This window comes from Rattus rattus, chromosome 15 (assembly GCF_011064425.1).
Source record: "Rattus rattus isolate New Zealand chromosome 15, Rrattus_CSIRO_v1, whole genome shotgun sequence".
NCBI classification, from domain to species: Eukaryota; Metazoa; Chordata; class Mammalia; order Rodentia; family Muridae; genus Rattus; species Rattus rattus.
In genome coordinates, this window is record NC_046168.1 from 71,006,374 (window position 1) to 71,025,874 (window position 19,501).

The 19,501-nt window shown below is 50.7% G+C and overlaps 1 protein-coding gene across 1 annotated transcript in view; it reads right to left on the reverse strand.

Annotated features, from left to right (window-relative positions):
- Camk2a (calcium/calmodulin dependent protein kinase II alpha) overlaps positions 1-17,339 on the reverse strand; it is a 63,755-nt gene extending 46,416 nt beyond the window's left edge. Inside the window, exons 1-2 of the mRNA XM_032886176.1 lie at positions 16,600-17,339; positions 331-425 (exon numbers count right to left, since the gene is read on the reverse strand). Coding sequence (XP_032742067.1) covers positions 331-425; positions 16,600-16,661 — 157 coding nt within the window. The 5' untranslated portion in view covers positions 16,662-17,339. The remainder of the gene's footprint in view (positions 1-330; positions 426-16,599) is intronic.
- Positions 17,340-19,501: the final 2,162 nt, after the last annotated feature.

Below are 19,501 nucleotides of genomic sequence, written 5' to 3' on the forward strand. Positions count from 1 at the left end.
AGAAAAAATGGCTGCCCCCATAAAAGGAAGCAGGCTAAACACTCACAGAGAGATAGCAAAACAGAGGTTATGAGGCAAGCCATGGAGGGCATGGCAGAGTTAAGAGAGAGTACTACTGAGGGCTTGAGCTGTCTGGGAGATGCTGTAACATCGGGCCTGGAATCCTTGAGGAAGGAAAGCGAAGGGTCTATTCGCATCACACCCTTAGAAGGAAGAGCCTCTTAGCCTGCCCACACTGTCTCCCAGGGGTCAAGCGTGGGGTTCAGGTCTATGGCAAGAACTATGGCAGAGCAGGAAAGCAGGCAGTGGGCAGGCAAGCGCAGAACCTACCTCTGGCTGAGAGTTTCTTGGTGTTGATAATCTTGGCAGCATACTCCTGGCCAGCCAGCACCTTCACACACCTGCGCACCACGGAGAAGGCTCCCCTGGAGGACAGAGAACAGCGTGATGTAGAGAGGGGCCTGAGACCCATCTCCCCAGGCTACCACGAGCTCCTACAGATGTGCCGTGCAGGAAGGGAGCAGCTCATTGGAGTCACCTATAGCACAAGGGCTCCTGCACAGCATAGGGTCAGGAAGATCCAGAGAGGGGCCCAGATCCTTGGCCTCATGCAAGATGAGCCTTCTGGGTTCTATAAAAGTTAGGTCACCAAGTTATAAAACGTTAGAGGCCTGGAGTGAGAACCACAGAATCTAGGTCTCTGAGAATCTTTAGAGCTTTGTTCTTTGAACAAGTAATACATCACACAGCTCCAAGTTCAAAGGAGGTAAATATGTAGAACCTGAGAAGTCCTGCCTCCACTCCTAGACCCCAGCCTGTGAGGGGTCCTTCCTGAGGCCTGGAGCCTCTCTTTACAGATCTCCCCTCACACACAGCCCCAGGCAGGTATACTATTCCATTCCCTCCTTTCTAGAGTTAAGCATTTTTTTTCCTTTGAGACAGGGTCTGACTCTGTAGCTCTGGCTAACCTGGACCTCACTGTGTTGAACTCAGCTCTACCTGCCTCTGTCTCCCAAGTGCTGGAATTAAAGGCATGCACCACCGCCTCCAATGCAGTTAATATACTTCAAAGTCCATCATCCTCCATTTAAAAACTCTTCATCACATAATACATAATTATATGACTGTCTTATAGTCTAGCGTCCTGGTCAGTTTCCTGATTGAGGTTCCCTACTGAAAGGCAGGTTGGTTCAACCACTAGCTATTAGAATCAATGCCCCAAAATGGCCTTGAATGTGTGCATTAGAATTGCATTGATTCTAGCACTCTCAAGACAGATAAGCAGATCTCTGTGAGTTCAAGGCCAGCCAGGTATACCTAGTGTGTTTGAGGACAGCCAGGGCTACATAGTGACACTGTCTCAAAAAACAAAAACAAAAAACAGCCCCTCTCCCCTTAAAAAGTATCGCATTTCCTGTATGTGAGTCTCTGGGATAAGCTCTACCTACTAATATTTTTTTTTTTTGGTCAAGGAGGCCAGGTGATATTTGGAATCTTTGATTGATAATGAGGTTTCATGAACTTATATGTTATGGGTTGAATCTGAAATGTCCCCACAGACCCGTGGTTTGAAGCCAGTTCTGAAGCTGCTGGCACTGTTTTGGAAGCTGTGGAACTTTAGGAGGTAAGGGTACGGTTAACAGAAGCAGGTCTTCAGGGCCTTTGAAGGTTACATTGTCACCATGTGAGCAGACAATCATATGTGGCTACTTCCAAGAACTAAGCAGCTCTGTTGTGTCTACCTAGCTGCAAAGCAAAGCCTCTGAAACTATGAGCCAAAAGTGTGTGTGTGTGTGTGTGTGAGTGTGTGTGTGTGTGTGTGTGTGTGTGTGTGTGTGTGTGTGTATGCTTTTTGTCAATGTGGCCCTTGTCAATGTGATCTATTGCCAAACATTTTTGTATTTGCTAAAAAAGGGGGATAGGAAATAGCGATTTGGCACAGATTTGGTTGTGTGTGTGTGTGTGTGTGTGTGTGTGTGTGTGTGTGTGTGTGTGTGCGTGTGTGTGAATAGTGCATGCACATGAATGTGCTGGTGCATGTGCTCATGTAGGCACATGGAGGCCAGAGTGGGATGTCAGAGTCTTCCTCTTCACACTATGCCTTGAGACCCAGTTTCTCACTGAACCGGAAGCTGGTTGTTTCCGATGAACTGACTGCCCATCAAATTCTCGGGACCCTCCTGTTTCTTTCCCCCAAGTCCTGGGACACAGGCGGATGCAGCAATGCCTGGCTCTTTATGTGAGTGCTGGGTATGGGAACTCAGGTCCTGCCCAATAAGTCATATCCCTAGTTCAGTCCCTACATTCGGTTTTAGGAGTGAAGTTGAACATCTTCTTAAACATGCTTTAAAGCAGCTCCTGGAATCTTATCCTTGAAGTGTCAGTGACTAGAAGAGATCTGGGGATGAGGGATGCGAGCCTCAGAGCTCACAAGAAGAGCATCACTGTTGCCACATGAAATGGAACATTGTTCAGTTTTTCAAGGAAAAGGGAAAATCTGGATGTTGGCAAGAAATTTCCTGATTTTTAAATGTTGGCTCCTTATTTTGAAATAATTTGAGCACAGAACGGAAGAAAACTTGTTTGAGTCTGGATCTGAGTGTGAGCTACCGTTTTGCACTTCTCCACGCAGGCCAATCTGTCAACTCTGCATGTCCCAGTCTTTACTGTCCTCTCACTAACGACCGACCCGGAAGAGAGAGCCTAGGAAGACTCTAGTGTGCTGTTATTGTATGAATCATCCAGACACAGCACTGAACCAAAGTGCAGAGGCCTCATGTGTGGAGTGGGGCTCAAGACATTGAGCTCCAGGATATGACTCTGTGTAGATTGCTTCAAGTTCACACGGAAGATTACAAGCAACATTGTACCTAGGCCTCGAATATTTGCACTTCTGGGTTTTTAACACCCACACTGAGTACCTCTCCACCTCTCCAACTTCCTACTGCTGGCCATGCTCAGTTCCTAATAGCCTCCAAACGTCCACCCCCGCACCTAAAATGATAGGCAGGTCTATGCCACAAGATGGTTGGATGATTCCTGGTATCTGAAAAGCTGGTCCACGGTCTTTCTTCTTGCCATTAATGCTTGAAGCAGGAGCAATTGCTGGCAGAAGGAAGCTTTCAGTCTGGCATAGACCCTAAGTGGGCACACTCTAGCTGGCTCAACATAGGGCAGCAAGAAGTAAGTGGCTGGGAAATGACAGAGAAGGATGAGACAGACAGGAATGGATTGAATCACGTGTACACCAAAGGCCTCACACAAGAATAGCTTATGCTAGGGTTGTCAGGTTCCGCAAGCTCTCCACTGATAAGAAAGCAGAGAGACCCCAGTCACCTCCTTCAGACACTGCCTCAGGTACAGGGTCTTCACTGTTCTCCATGAAGCCCCAGTGTAGAAAACACTTACCTGCCACTAGTCACCCCCACCCCAATACTGGCCACCAAATAAAGATGGTTTCTTTTATGCCAACTAGTCCTCCTGCCAATTGTACCCCCATTAGATCTCTTGCAAGTCAGTTATGCCCTCTAGAGTTAGGGACGCTCTACAGGTTAAGGGCTCCATTCCATAGCACTGTGCCCTCCCTCAGGTGCCATCTATAGGAAGTGGTCCCTCGGGTTGCCCACACTCCTGTACAACTTTGCTAACAACAGGGAGTCTTTGCCGCTGCTCTCAAATGGGAGACTTTTCTAGGATGGTTCCCCGAACTCAGAAAAGCACGTTTGCTAGTGTGTTATATAACACAAGCCATGGCGAAGAATACAGATGAGCATCTGGATAAAGCAGAACAGAGGCCAAAGCCTGGGAGATTGGAACACAGGAGCTCTGCCCCGCTGGAGCTGAGATCCTCCACCTCCTGCCCTTGGCTGTATTCCCTCTCACAGAAGGTGTCTAGGCTCCACGCGCGGGGAGCCTTTGTGGAGACTTCCTCCCGTAACCGTGTTCAATCACGAACTTGATTTTGGGTCCTCTCATCTCCCCAGAGAATGAAGAATAAGGCAGAAGGTTCCAGGCTTCCAATCAGTGCTTTGTGTTTCTGAAACCAACCTCCATACAGAAACCCATAATGAGTCACTTCCTAAGGATCAAGGTGCTTCACCTGGAAATCCCGGGGGAGATAAAACTTTTGTGTCAGCAACTGGGGTCAAAGACTAAATATGAGAATAAAAAACGCTCCAGTTACCGCTATTACTCAGGAAATTGAAAGGATTTTAGCATCCCTGCTCCAAAACACTAAGTAAAAGGACTAAATGTGTATTATATTCTATCAGCCTAATGATCCTCCCCATCCCTGACCTGGCCCTCATGAGAGCTGTTTATCCTTTTTCTTGTCTCTCCAACCCAACTAGTGAGTTCCTATGCCTAGCTCCTGGTACCTAGTACTTGGTACCTAGCACTACTTAGTACCTAGCACTTAATACTCAACACCTAGCATCTATAACCTAGCATCTAGCACCCAGTACTAAGAACCACTTGCTAGTACCCCCACGAATAGAACTTCTAGGCAAGATCAGGCAGTGATTTTTAAACAGTGAAAGCGACAGAAATGAGGCAGGAGGGAGGATCTCAGTCAGGAGCATTGGGGACAGAAATAGACATTTGAAGACAAGGAGACAGCTGGTACTTAAGAAGCATCCATCTTACCTATGCAGAGGAATGGGCTGGAAAGCCATTGTCAGGCTCCTGTATAGACCTTGATTTCCCATGAGGCCTTAGAGGGAAGTGTTTCTGTGGCTTCATCTGGGCAGGGTTCTGAGCTGCCTAGACCTGGTAGGGCCTTGCCTTGCTCACCAATAATACCTGGCCCATGGTGAGTTCATAGCTGGACCACCTTTAGTGTGGCTCAGATGGGTGCAATCAATTACTACATTAATATATACACAACACACACACACACACATACCACACACACACACACACACACACACACACACACACACACACACAACACACCAAACAAAAAAATCCCGTAAGACTTTAGACCAGAAAGCTGGCTGCTACAGTATTGACTAGGGAATCTTTAAAAAAACATAGATTCCAGCAGTTGGATGTGGAACACATTTGTAATACCCAGCAGTTCAGAGGCTGAGGCAGGAGGACCATAAATTTGAGGCCAGCCTGGGTTACATATGTAGTATGACCTTATCAAAAGGAGGTGGGGGACTTGGGAATGTGACTCAGTTGATAGAATGCTCCTATCATGCCCCTAATCTCAATACTTGGTAAGTGGAAGGAAGAGAATCATGAACTCAAAGTCGTCATCCTCAACTACACAGAATTCAAGGTCATGCTGGGTACACAAGAGCCTATGTCAAACATCTGAAACACACACACACACACACACACACACACACACACACACACACATAGAGAGAGAGAGAGAGAGAGAGAGAGAGAGAGAGAGAGAGAGAGAGAGAGAGAGAGAGACTTCCCTGTACATATTCTACCTCCTGGAATCAACATTATGGAGCCACCAAGTGGGCTCTGTGCAGGCAGCCTCATGGATCCCAAGGAGCGGGGGCCTAGGAACCACATCTACTGAAGAAGACAAACCTCTCTCGCTGAACAAGAACAACATAGATTTCCGATGAGTCAGGGGTTGCTGGGCAGGGATGCTGAGCCCCTGAAGGACATCCTGAGATTGTTGCCCAAGGGTGGGGATGCATAGCCTTCCTGGGGTACTCGGAGGAAGCACCTCCCAAGTCAAGACCCAGCTCCTGACCCCAGGATACAGGTTACTCTCAGGCCTGGGTACTGCTAGACTCCTCGTGACCCTACAGCAACCTGAAGAAATAGGAATTAAAATCCCCATTTCACAGGTCTGGAAACTGCAGCTCCAAGTGAGAAGGAGGCAGCAAAGAGAACTCAGGTCACTTAAGCCTTCCCTCCCGGCTCCACTGAAGGCAGGCAGGTGGAGTCCTCAGAGCTGGGGCTCTGACTCACAGAGGTCTCCTCCTGGCTGGCCACCAATGGACCTGGGTGACTCTGCACTTAGATTCCGATCTTTCTCCCCTTAAGAGGGCAGTGGCAGCACCCACTCCGGGTGCTCTGGGAGACTAGGTGAGGTGCTCACTGTGGAGCACTTGACCCAGGACTAGGATTGAGGGTGAACAATCCTCTGTCCCACAGGACAGAGTAGAGGGTGAAAGGGGCCTGCTGAGGCAGCAGAGGCCTGAGTGTGGGGGTTCCTCCTATCTCTTCAGCTTTACGGTCCCATCTACACTGAGGAAGGCTCCCTTCCTGTCAGGATAGGGATCAGACACACAAGGTAGACGAGAGAGTCCAGGAGCCAAGCTGAGAGTGAGGCAGCCACCCGGGAGCTCTCCCTTCGGCTCCTTGCATTCTTTGTTTAGGAAAAGCTTGTTGGTTTCTTTCTGTCCTGCAGTCCAGAAGCTTCAGCAAATGGAGAAGCTAGCCCACCCCTCCCAGGGTTCTGAGCTGAGCAGGGGGTTAGCAGTGACTGGGCAGGCCAAAGCCTGGCAATGGGAAGTCAGGCGGAGCAGGAACCTCAAGGAGACAGGGAGAAGAAGTGGCTCCAGAGGAAGGGGAAGAGAGGATGCTGGAGTGGGGCGAGGGGGATTTCTTGAGAATACCTATGAACGTGCACCTGTGTTCCTAAGCGCAAGGGCAAGGATGAGCATGATGTAGACAGGGAGGGTAGATGGTGTTCCTCGGTGTAGAGAGGGGATGAGGGTGGAAGCCTGCTCCAGGTACAAGGGGAGGACACCTGGACACAGAGCTGGTTAGCACCTGGCTCTAGCTGAGTCTGTGATACCATGAGTTATTAGGTGTGTCGCTCTCAGACTTTCTCCATGTGTCCAAGAGCTGTAGGCAAGCGCCAGAGAATGGGACTTTCGGGTCTCAGCCATTCTGGGGGGACTTTGATAGGGATGGGCCCTGTGGGCTCCAGTTTCTTCACTGGCATCCTGAGGCTGAGGAAAGGCTGAGACTCCATGGTACAGATACCTGTCTGCTTCAGTGCTGTATCCTAGTCAATGTCACCTGCTATTCTGTGGGCAGGTTAAGAGTGGCCCAGCCTGAGTTCAAATCGCCATCGCTGTTCAGACCAGCAAGTGACATCATCTCAGTCTGTCTGCCTCCTCCCCCCCATAGAATGCGGACAATAGAGTCCCCACCCTGAGCAGTTGCTTCAAGGATTCAATTCGATAATGAGGCAGGCAATGTGTTCAGCAGAGTCCCTGGGGTATAGTAAATGCTCAAGAAAGGATGCCTTGTATGGGCATCGTTAGATCAAGAGGATGAAAACCATTACAAAATGGACCCTATCTGCTGAGGTTGCAGGGGGCGGGGGGAGCCTGGCAAGGAGAGAAGGGGACTCTCCCCAGGGCTGAACAGTCTCTCCTGGGTGTGTGCACCAGAAGTGAACGTGAGCTGGGACAAGGAGGCCCCACCCAGCACCACACAGGCAGTACAAGGACAGCAAAGTGGGTCTGTTGCTGAGAATGTGGGAAAGCGTTAATGGGCTGTGAAGAGCGACTGGCGCTGGGAAATTGTTTTCTGGCTGACAATCAGAGCTGGTGTCCTGGTGGCCTGGGTGTGGCTGACTGCCAACCACAGGTGCCCATAATCATCTCTGGCCTAGACCCTCTTGAAGAGTTACCATGGCAGCCAGGGGACTAGATGGGAGACGAGAAGACCAGAATCCTCACCCAACTGACTTATCCTGATGGGCCTCAGTTTCCCTATGTAAAAGAGGGGAATGACAAGTTCTAGCCCTACGTCCTCCTGGACACCCAAGCAGGTCACTTCATCTTTCTCTGTAGGCTCTCAGGGTCTCAGCAGAAAGGAACATGTCTGTGTAGGGACAGCATAGGGACTTTCTGGGTACAGCCTACATGCAAATTTGTCCTACACCCTTGGGGTCCTATTGTCTGGGATGCTTTCAGTCCTCAGGACTTCCCTTCCTTGACTGCTTTCATAAACACCCCCCCCCATAAAGTGAAACAGGCGTCCTCTCAACTCAGCAGCCTGGTTGCCTGATTCCCTCTTCCTTCATGCTGCCAAACTTCCAGAACAAATGTCCGACATCCGCTGCCTCCTCTTCCCACCTCCTACACTCCGGGAACCCACCACAATCTGGTCACCGCCCCCAAGGCGCCAAGGAAGAAATACGTATGCCAGGCTCACCCACCCAGTGCCTCCCCTTCCCCCAGCCCTGGCAGCACCCCTTGGGCCTAACCTGCCTCTCCTGCCCCACCCTATGGGTACTTGGTACCCTGAACGCATGGCTCTGTGGTTCATCCTCAGCAACAATACTCCTTCTGCCCATTGCCTACCAACTGCCACTCCCTGTTCTCTCTGCATTTGTCCTCTGGCCACTTCCTCCTCCCGCCCTGGGCCAGGGCTATTAGCTAGGCCTCCAGGAAGGACCTAAACTTTGATGAACCCATTTACAATGTCATTAAAAATGATCCTGTGTCTGTATGAGCTCTGAGCAAAGACTGTGCACTCTTCTTCAATGTCACAAAGGAGCCCGCGACTCCCCCTGAAGGGTTTAATCACTCTGGCTGTCACCCCTAGAGATCTACACACATGGGCTCCTCTTGCTTTCAGAGCTCCAGTCCCATCCTTCGAGCTATCCATCCTCCTGTTTGGATGCTGGCTACATGGCAGGTGTTTTCCAACCAGTCTCCCCCCCCCAAAAACCTCCCTCTGTTAAGATCTGTGAGCCTTCTATCCCTCCGAGCCAAGCTGAGATGATCTCAGAAGGTTCCTGGCCCAGTACAGATGGACCTGCCGTCTGGCATAAGATTTGAACCTGGTCCTATTGTTCTTAGGACCAGGCAAGTTCTTAGGAGGGAACTTAGCCCAGGCAAGCTGATCTGATTGCCCAATATGTGGAACTCAGAGCAGGTATGGTTACAACATCTACAGGAGGGCAAAGAGCTAAGATTGGCACCAGAGCATTGTCTCACCTGGTAGACTACAGTGTGAGACCCATCTGGCTATATGGGGAGCTGGCATGCCCGGTATATCTTACCACAGAGGTCAACAGGTAAAGAAACTGAGGCCGAGAAAACTTGGACCAGGCCTTCTGACTCGGACCGTTGTTTTCAATCTCCCTACACAGTCAGGGTGGGAGAGAGCCCTGACTTTGGATCCACAGCTGCGCTTTAAGTCTGTGAGAACTGGGCAAGATTCCACGTGTTAAAAAAAGAGAGCAGTGTGCAGGGAGGATGGCCATAGCTTATACAAGCATCCCCCAATCCTCAAGGTCACCAAAAAGCTGTGGCCAGCAGAGTCCATTTTGGAAGTAAAAGGGAATCGGACGCAAGGCATTTTCACAGCTCCCAGCCCTCTGCAACCTTAAGCAGGTCTTTCTCATCAGTGACACCAACGGTCGATGAAGTTGTGTATAATCCCTCTCTTTTTCTTTTTCTTTTTGTTTGTTTGTTTTAAGCAATGGTATCCTTTCTTAATAATGGGCAAGCAAAACTGAGCTGTGCCAGTTCCAGAGAGCAAACTGATGAGATAGGCCAGGACCCAGGATGCCCTGTGCTTCATGTGCCCCTCTCTTCTTGTCTCCACAGTACCTCTGTGAGCAGATGGCCACATGCCACAGCATAATACAACCAGAACATCCCAGGACCTGCTGCTGAAACCTCGCCTCGCTCCTCCTGTCCCCGGCAGTGGTGCTGCACCGCCCACTCCCAGACTCCAGAAGATGCTGTGGGGACGAGCTGTCCTGAACCCCCCACTCCACCGCCAACCCAGCAGAAGTCTCTCGGAGGACACAGAAGGCCTCAGAACTGGAAGAGTCTGTTTGTTGAAGGGAACACTGAATCAACAGAAGTTCCAACATATTCCCTGTTTGGTTGCACGTGCCTTTTCTTGAATGGGTTACAAAAAGGGAAGATAGGGGAATAATATACTCAGCCCCTTGGGGGAGAAGCACAAATGGACAAAGCAGAAGAAAGGCAAACAGGCTTTCTTGTTCAGCTCTTCCTCAGACCTTGCCTATCCCTTCCATGGTGCCCACTACAGAGCTTGCCCCAGTGTTAAGAGAAGCCCTAGGAGCAGAGAACCATGCCCTGGAGTAAGCAGAGTCTGGAAGGCCCAGTTCTTGTGAGTCACCCATCTTCTGGGTCATAATCCACTGTTCATAGAGCAAGAGCACCCGGACTGGGCCCTGGGTTATTCTCAATGGAACGAAGAGTATCCCAGCCCCTCACCGTCCCCCAAATCATTCTTACAAGCTTGTTACAAGGTGAGGGCAGGAGGGTTGGTCAGGAAGATGCCGGGGAGGCCAAGAGCTGTGAACAGGAGTTTGCCTGTCAGCCACATTGATCCCATCTCCAGAGGCTGCTGGCAACAGGGACAGCTCTGATCCTTAGAGAGTGCTCTCTGGTGTTGGGATTAAACCTGCCTCTTGACAGTCTGTCCTCCATGATCCTTAGTCCCTGACAAGCCCTACTCAAGTTCCCCACTCCTCAGTTTTACCTTCCAGACCTCTACCACTCTGCCGGCCCTGCCCCTGCCTTCTACAGACAGGACTTAGCATCTGGAAGTTGGGGAGTGGACTCTGTAGACCAGAAATGAATGGGACTCCATGTGCCCCAAGCCGCACTATGAATGGGGACACACTCATCCCCTCTTCCCTCTGGCAAGGTCTCATTCAACCTCCAGCTCCCAGGGCCACCTCAGGGCAGTCCCCCATAATACATAATACATGATAGTTCCTCACTAGCAGAGTTTCAAGACTCACCACCCCTGTTTGTGCTGTTGGCCCTGTGTCCAGCTGCATTTTAAGGACTGGATGTTGGGGTACCCATTCTGTTGTTGTTATTGTTGTTGTTGTTGTTGTTGTTGTTATTGTTTGGTATTTTGAGACAAGGTCTTCCTGTGTAGCCTTGGCTAATCTAGAACTCATTGTGTAGGTCAAGCTGAGTTTGAACCCATATAGAGATCCACCTGCCCCTGTCTCCTGAGTGTTGTGATTACAGGCATGGACCACCATGGTCAGCATCCAAGTGCATCTAAGTAATCAGTTTAGAAGAGATCTGTCTCTGGCTTTGTACTGGATTGTGCAGCCCACAAGGACAGAGACCACGTAAGTCCTGCCTCGGAGCACAATGAACATTGCCCAAGATCGGGGACTGAGAAATGCACGTGGAAATGGCCACAAGGATCACAGATAAACTCCACCCTTATAAAATGACACCAAGGTACCAAGGCCATCAACATTCTGCGGCTCAGTGAGTCCCAGGGGCTGCACAGCACCTCCTGATACTGTGTGCAGCCATGGACTTTGAGCGTCTAGAGTGCCAGGCTGGTGTGGGTGGCACTTGGTTTGCTTGAGGTGGGCTCGTAATAGTTCATAGAAGTAGTTATCATAAGAGGGCAGGCCTTGGGCAGTGTGCATTCAGGGACAGTGTGAGCTGGAACAGAGGATTTGCCCAGAGACAAGAAAAGGGTGAGAAAGAAATAGACCAAAGAAATGAAGAGACATGTATGGTGAGACGGAGTCCAGAAGTCCAACCAACGCCATCTTGCTGTCCCCACATTGGAAATTAGATTCATATTACATGTCCTGTGTCATCGTGTGTGTGTGTGTGTGTGTGTGTGTGTGTGTGTGTGTGAACATGCGTGCACTAGCCCAGAGGGCTGCCCTCGCAGCACTTAGAGGGCTGCAGCTTCAGGCTGCAGGGCTGCTGACAGCACTGTCACTGTGCTTTGGAGGAAGGCAGGAGGGAGGGAGGAGGCTTGGAGGGTGTCAGTGTGTCTCAGCCTGTGTGGGGGCGCCTGTGTGGGGGGCGGAGGGCTGCAGCATGCACCAGAACATGTGCCTGCGTGCTGCTCTGTTGATGTGGAGAAGCCAGGAAAGGACGTCCCTTCCCCTGTCCTCGCACCTCTCCCTGCCATCCAGGTCCTATCTGTTTCCCCATTTCCCATCCTTTGGCTATCGCTGTAGCCTAGGAGAAAGCACCACGCTTTACGAGTGGTCTCTGTCCATGCAGTGCATGCACAGTCTCCACAGCCCATTCAATGCTGGAGCATAAGAGTGGCGGTTTTTCTCCTAGTCCTCCAAGGAAGGAGGCCGCAGAGGGCAGCCCTTCAGCCGTCTCCAGAGATAGGACCCCCCCACACACACTTTACTGACAGTGAGGCTGAAACACACAAAGAACAAGTGGTTCATCCAAGGTAACCCAGGAAAGTCAAAGCAGAAAGTGAACGCTCAGTTATCTGCCCTCACTGCCCCCAGCTTCCACCACAAAGACCACTGCCCCTTTCCTCTGCTTCCCAGACAAGAGGAAAGCTGTGTCTCAGATACAGCACTAGGTGGGGCCTTGCTCAGCAACCTCCCAGAGACCAGGTCACAGTCCCTTGAGGTTTCCCTACCCCTCCTCTAGCCCCAGTCTGCTCATCTGTAAAATGGCTGAGTAAACCTCGCCCACTTCCCCTTAGGGGTGGAGCTAATGGATGGAAAGGTACCATGAGAGTGAGGCCCAGTGCTGCTGGTAGGAGGGTTTAGGTGCAAACAAAGCTGTCCAGGTAAGGCCCTGGTGCTGTAGCCTACTCTCGCCATGATGCTGTTCTTTGTCCTTCCATACGGAAAGGCAAAGTGGCCAAACACATGCTACATACAGAGCATGAGGTCTTGCACATCCAGCACCTTGAAGCCCAGTGTAAGGAGCTTCCTCTAAGCCAAGCCACCACCTACAAATCAACCCACCCAATCTTGGTACAGGACTAAAAGCTGTGCAGGAAGGGGTTCGGGTTCAGGGCCAGCCCCCAAGTCCCTGTCAACCTTGCGGCCACCCACACTCCTACCAGCCTCCCCTACCCTGCACTGCCTGAGTCAACTTCAGATCCCTGTTTCTAGAGAGAAAAGAGTGGGCTGAGCTCTCTCCTCCCTTCTCTCTCTCTTAAATACAATCTCCTTCTGAGGTTCCTTTTGTCCAGAGCAACAATTGTAGGTCCGCAGAGCAAGTCTCTGCCTCTCTAACCTCTGTAGGTGGAGGCAGAGGTAGCCCGGGGATGCAGTGTCTAGAAGAGACACTCTACCCAGGGGTCTGCCTGAGCTCTCCAGAGCTTCCCTTACCCTTCTCCACCCACCACCCTCCCTTTCTATTGATTCTGGACATCAGAGAAGACTGAATGAGTAGGAGGGAACTCTGAGGGTTAGCCTGGCCCTGCCTGACACTGCAGCCCACTTTAAGCATATGCTTCGATTTCTTTCATTCCAAGGAGGGCAGAGGAGTGGGTCAAGGGAGAAGGGAAGGAATTCATCTCTGGGTCCCTAGAAACAGCCTTTCTTAATCCTATATGGGATGCAGAATCAACTTCTTAGCTTTTTTGAATTTATGTGCTTCAGTGCGAGGGCATTGGCGGGGGAGGGCAGTCCTCAGTATAGAAACATCTAGAAGTTCCAGAAACCCCTATTCAGGGCTACCTCCAGGCATTAGAGGAATCTCTGCTTCCACCCTAGACCCCTGAAGGCCACTGGTAACAAGGCAGTCTTCACTGGGCAGGATGCCAGTGAGTCTTGATGAAGCACACAGCCTTCTTCTATATTATGGTAAGCCAGGGCCCAGCCAGAGGTCAACCGCAGTCTCTCAAGTGTCTTTTTTAAGGCCCGGCCCAGCTAGGTAACCTGCTGATTATGTGCACAGTATTGGGCGGGGGCTTAGTATCTAGGTAGTCACACAGTGTCTTAGCTAGAAGACACAGGATCATCCACTAAAGGGTAAACTCTACAGAAACACATCTTCTTTGCCCCCCTCCTGGAAGAGGAGCCCAGGGAGACCTTGAACAGCATTCCCTAAACAAAAGATAAACGTTGAGAAGGTATTGCCTCCTCCTTTAGGCCTGTCCAATCCTTGAGGACAACAGCCACCCCAGAGGCAACGGCCAGCCAGATGCCTACTGCGTGCCAAGCTTGAGGTTACGTCTTCACAGGTCATCTACATAATTCGACCAGCCTTCTGAATCTCCGGCTTGCAGGGCAGAAAGAGTGGCAGCCTGCCCAATGTCACAGAGCTAAGGGTCATGTGGGGCAGCCCCTCCCTGCAAAAGACACAGGGTTCATCCTTCATAGGGTACCCTGGCCTGTGTCACACAGACACCCCAGGCAGAAGCCAGCCCACTACAGCCCCTTCCTCTTCACCCAAGCCTCTTCAAGCACAGGGTCATGCACCGTTTCCTGAGGTCCCACAAGCTCTGACACCGCAAGCAGCATTTTGTAGGTTTATACGTTTTGCTGGGGAATGTCTATTTAGACTTTCCTCTGAATCCTGGAGGAATAAGTGACCTAAAAAGAGGTTAAAAGCACCAATAGTTCTGGAAGGAGGAGGTCTGAAGTTGATTGGACAAGACCTGGGTGTCTGCCAACCTCGGTTTTCCTCTGCCCCTTCTCTGACACCTCTGAGTATCCAGGAAGGCAGAGGAGCTAAGAAGACCAAGTCAGCCCACAGAGCCCAAGCCTAATGATCCCCATTTCTCCTCAGGGCAAAGGAGCAGTTCGCTGTCACTGTGATCCCTGAAGTCCCATCTTAACTCCTTTCCTTATGTTCTATGACGCACTCCTGGCTGAACCAGCCTCGGTGGCCCCTGAAAGGCAGCTCCTGTCTATTCAAGAAATTCTTAGGTTCCAAGTGAATACCAGACATGCTCTGGAAAGGGGTCTCCCAATAAACTTTAAGAGACAGTCCTCCTGAGCAGACCTAAAGACTGTATTCCTGCCCCCACCCCTGCCGCCAACGCAAAGACGTGAAGAACAGCTGGAAGTCTGTAGGCAAATATGAATACACATTTGCACAAGGGAGCTAGGATATGTGTAGGTCTTGGTCTTGGTCTTGGTCTCGGTCTCGGTCTCGGTCTTGGTCTTGATGTTGGTCTCTGTCTCTATCTATCTCTATCTCTGACTCTGTCTCTCTCTGTCTCTGTCTCTCTCTGTCTCTGTCTCTCTGTCTCTGTCTCTGTCTCTGTCTCTCTCTCTCTCTCTGTGTGTGTGTGTGTGTGTGTGTGTGTGTGTGTGTGTGTGTGTGTGTGAATGTGTTCAGGGGCTATGCTTATACACAGCCATAGGTCCACCTCCCACACATATGCAGGCAACAGCATAAGCTCACACATGCCTACAACACCCACACACCCACATGAGCCTAGGCCACACACACACACACACACACACACACACACAGAAAGAGAGAGAGAGAGAGAGAGAGAGAGAGAGAGAGAGAGCTTTCTTTACATATTCCTCAAGTCACATGCACCCTCAAGAACATTCTGTTCACATTTCACATCTGTGACCTTACACACACACACACACACACACACACACACACACACACACACACACACACATGTTCACTGAGAGTACCCATCTCTGACCTGCCACACATGTGCACACAGATGCATGTCCATACCTTTGCTGCAACACCACCTAGCCAAGAGCAACCCTTGCATAATTGCATGCATGCACCCTTGCAGGGCACACTGACATTTTTGGGCTTGCCACACAAATCACACACACACACACACACACACACACACACACACACACACACACCTCTTCATGTTTTACTTGCACCAGTGTTTGCCCTTTTAGTTCGCAGTGTGCCCAGTGTCAGCTCTTATACAACTCCATCTGCTCCCCACAGATTTCATATATAGCCTCTCCTCAACATAACTGTACCTGCAGGACCTCACACTGGCACATCTGCTCACAGAGCCCCTTGTCTCATGTTCCTGCTGCTACAGCAGGAACCAAACAGGGCTGGTAGGAGCACTTATGCATCTGTGGGGCACTCTGCCAAACTGCTCCCCAACTCCTGATCCATCCCAGGACCCCCACAACCCAGCTGGGAACATCTAGAAACCTTCTCTTATGTCTGTTGCCTGCTGCTCTCCTGGAGGGAACCTCTCTCCTCGCAGCCTCCCAAGGTATAGAGGTATAACACCAAAGGCAACTTTGCCAAAGGACCACAGTTTTTGTGCACACTGCCACAGTGGCACCCCCAGCTGGCTGACTGTCCTTCCCCTCCTCCCAACACCTCGATTGCTTTATGTTAACTCCTTCAGCTCTGAAGCTCTCGCTCCTGGAAGGAAGCTGGGAAAGCAGAAGGGAATGTGTCAGAGAAAAGCTAGCTGCCCTGCATAGAGTCTAAAGTCAGGATCTCCAAGTAGGGGGAACGGAAGGGGGGAGGGGTGGGGGTGAAGTCTCTCCATCACTGGAGGTTTCTAAGTACAACTACAGAAAAGATTCCAGCTCAGACCCAGCCAAGTGGGAAAATCCCTTTCAAACCCCAAGTTTCTGAAAATCTTTGTGAACCCAGGTCGTGTGCACTTGTATGCATAGGTGTGTGCATATACCATCAATATCAATCTGCTTCCTTTCCAACACACACACACACACACACACACACACACACACACACACACACACACACAACCAGGCTGACTGGGCACATAAATGTGTCAACGCCTAACTCTGGACAGCCTATGCATACACAGTGCTTCCAAATCATGCTGCACGCCTCCGTCTGCATGCACGGGAGAGCTCTAGTCACATAGGCACACGCCCCCCTGCCCAAGAGGCTGATCCCCATGCCCTCTAGGACTGCCCGAGGTGTGACTCACTTTCCCAGTTCCTCGAAGAGCTGGTACTCTTCCGTGAATCGGGTGCAGGTGATGGTAGCCATCCTGGCACTGGGCAGGCAGGCGAGGCTTTAGGCTCGGGACTAGGACTGGGATGCTGATACTCTGCTCCCAGAACTAGGGGCCACTCGCCTGCCCGTGCTCCTGAGTGCAAATGGAGAACCAGCTTGACTGACGAGCTTGGGGCTTCTGAGCAGGGCACTGTGGCTGCTCGCAGCCTCGCGAGCCTTCGTCAGCATCCAGGTCCCCATGGCAACCACCTCCGAAACGCCCTGTTCCCGTTGCCCCGGTAACTGCCTCCCCAACACCTGCCTGCCTTTCACTTCAAAACCTGCTCCTCCGTTGCCCTGGCCTTATATACACAATACTTCAGGACTGTGTGGGCCCAGAAGCAAGTGGACCTTGTTCCCCCAGGGTGATGTACTGAGGGGGTTGGAGAAGGGGATGTGAACAAACTTAGTCCACAAGTGATCTTCTCTTCCTACCTCCCCCACCTCCAACTATAGGGCCCTTTTAACAGACGGGATGGGATTAAGTGGGGCAAAGAGGCAGTTGCTATGGTAACGGCTAGTGGGTGCCACATTCTGGGATGGTCCTTGAGAAAGACAGGATGTAGTTACCCTGGCAACTTCATCTCCTCTGGAGAGACAGGTATTGCCCCGTTGCCCTGGCAACAGCTGGGTTCTAAGGTTTACAGGGGGAAGGATGGCTAATTCATCTCTCTCCTTCCCTTCCCCCTTGTAGTCTCTGCAATGGTTTCTCTGCTCCCTCTGGGAATTGGTCTGGTTGACTTGGCCTCGGCCTCTGTCCCTATTTCTTTCCTGCTCTCTCTCTCTCTCTCTCTCTGCTTTTTAGCCACTGTGTGTATCACACTGTCACCTTAGCTTGAGGAAAAGTACAGAGCAAACCCAGAACTCTGAAGGAACGGCTCTGTCTGCTTTCTCACCCCTACCTGCCAGCACCGTGCAGGAAGGGCCCCTCCTGAGGCCTCTTGCACAAGCTCTCCCCACCCATCCTCCCAGAGGGACCATGAAGACTTGGTCTCCTGGGGCTCATGTCCCAGTTTTTGCTTGTGCTTCCCATCAAGGTAGGACTGGGGAGAGGCAACTATAATGAGGTGAGCATGGCCGGACTCAACCCCCCCCACCCCCACCCCCAGGGCTGGGCCAGTGGCATGGATATACCCTGCCCTGGAGTCTTCTTTCCCAAACTCACTGGTCCTCTTCCCTAATGAGTTCACTTGTGTACATCAACCACACTGGCAGCCACAAATCACGCCCCCAAGGCATGGAATTTAAGACTAGTAATCTGAGTTCAAGTTCTAGCCCTGACATTTACCATGTGACCCTGGGCAAATCACTGAGGAAGCTCTCTGAGCCCCATCTAATTTCCTAGAAAATTGGGAGGTGGTCGCCCTAGCAGAAGACCCCCAGGAAGATGGAATGGCCAAAGGCCATAAATGGATTCTGCGAAGTAGGAAAACCGGAAGGGTTCTCAGTTTCCAGAAGGCAAAAAAACAAGAAGTTTTAAAGTGAGTCCGTGAGCATTCCCACACCACCGTTTGCTCTTGAACACATAGACCTCCATTCACAGGTGACCATGCAGAGGTCTCATGGTCTCAAGCCGGCATTTGCCCCAGGGAACAAGGGACAGATAAAAGGACCTGGAAGTGCAAGTTCTCTCTCTTTCCAATGTGCTCCTCAGAATCCACAAATCATTGTACTGCTTACCTCACTTATGGGGACATAGTGGTACCAACAAGCACCTGACCCAACTGAGGCTCAAGGACCCTAGAAACATTAGGGGGCCCTCTATCCCTCTTCCTGAGTCAGTGAAAGAAAGATTGACGGGAGATCTTTCCAATTCAGCCACTTTTCTCAGGAAAGAAAAAGAAAGGAGGTGGAGAGGAAGGAGGGAGGCAAGCCAGGGAGGAGGGGGGTGATGGCTTAGCCACTAATTGCACCATTACCACCTTCAAACAAAAAAGAAAAACCACTCTGTTTTGTTTCTGCGCACAATGCGCTTCCCGCTTCTGCCGCCAACGTGGTAATTCAGAGCAGAGCAGAAAGGCCTATGCTTGCAGGGCCGCACAGCTGGTGGGTAGCAGGCAGGCACAGAACACCATGGCCAAGGCTAGAGGTACCAGAGGAAGGCAGGAGTGGAGCTGAGCCATACGTCCATATTCCTGATTCAGATCCTCTAGCCCAGTGGTTCTCAACCTTCCTAATGCTGCAACCCTTAAATACAGTTCTTCATGCTGTGCTGACCCCCAACCATAAAACTATTTTCGTCGCTACTTCATAACTATAATCTTGCTTCTGTTGTGAAAAATAATGCAAATATCTATTTTTTCCAATGGTCTTAGACAACTCTTGTAAAAGGGTTTTTCGACACTCTCCCCTCAAGAGGGTCACGACCCACACAGGTTGAGAACCACTATTCTAAGGGGATCCCTGGGACCACCCAGCCACTGCCCAGGGGAAACAGTGTCAATCAATGATCAGTGGCTAACTGACTTACAGACTGTGATTTTGAATCAATGTCTTAACTTCTCTGGACTTCTTCAAGTGCAAAACTGGGTAAATAATATTCCTTACCAGTAAGGCAGTTTTGTGGCTGGAACAAGATGAACACAGTGGCTGATACAGATGAAACTATTAAGGAACTAGAACTCTTTTCTCCTCATACTCCTCCCTGAACCATGGACGTTCTCTGGGGCACTGATCTCTGAGACCTTACTGGGGGTTACCTCACAGTTTAGACATTGCCTGGTGCTGGCTTTATCTGCAGTAAATTCCGCAAGGACTTTAAGGGAGGGGCACTGGGACCCTCACTTATTAGGGGATGAGGGTATTGGTAACTGCTTTAAAATCAGTAAAGCTCT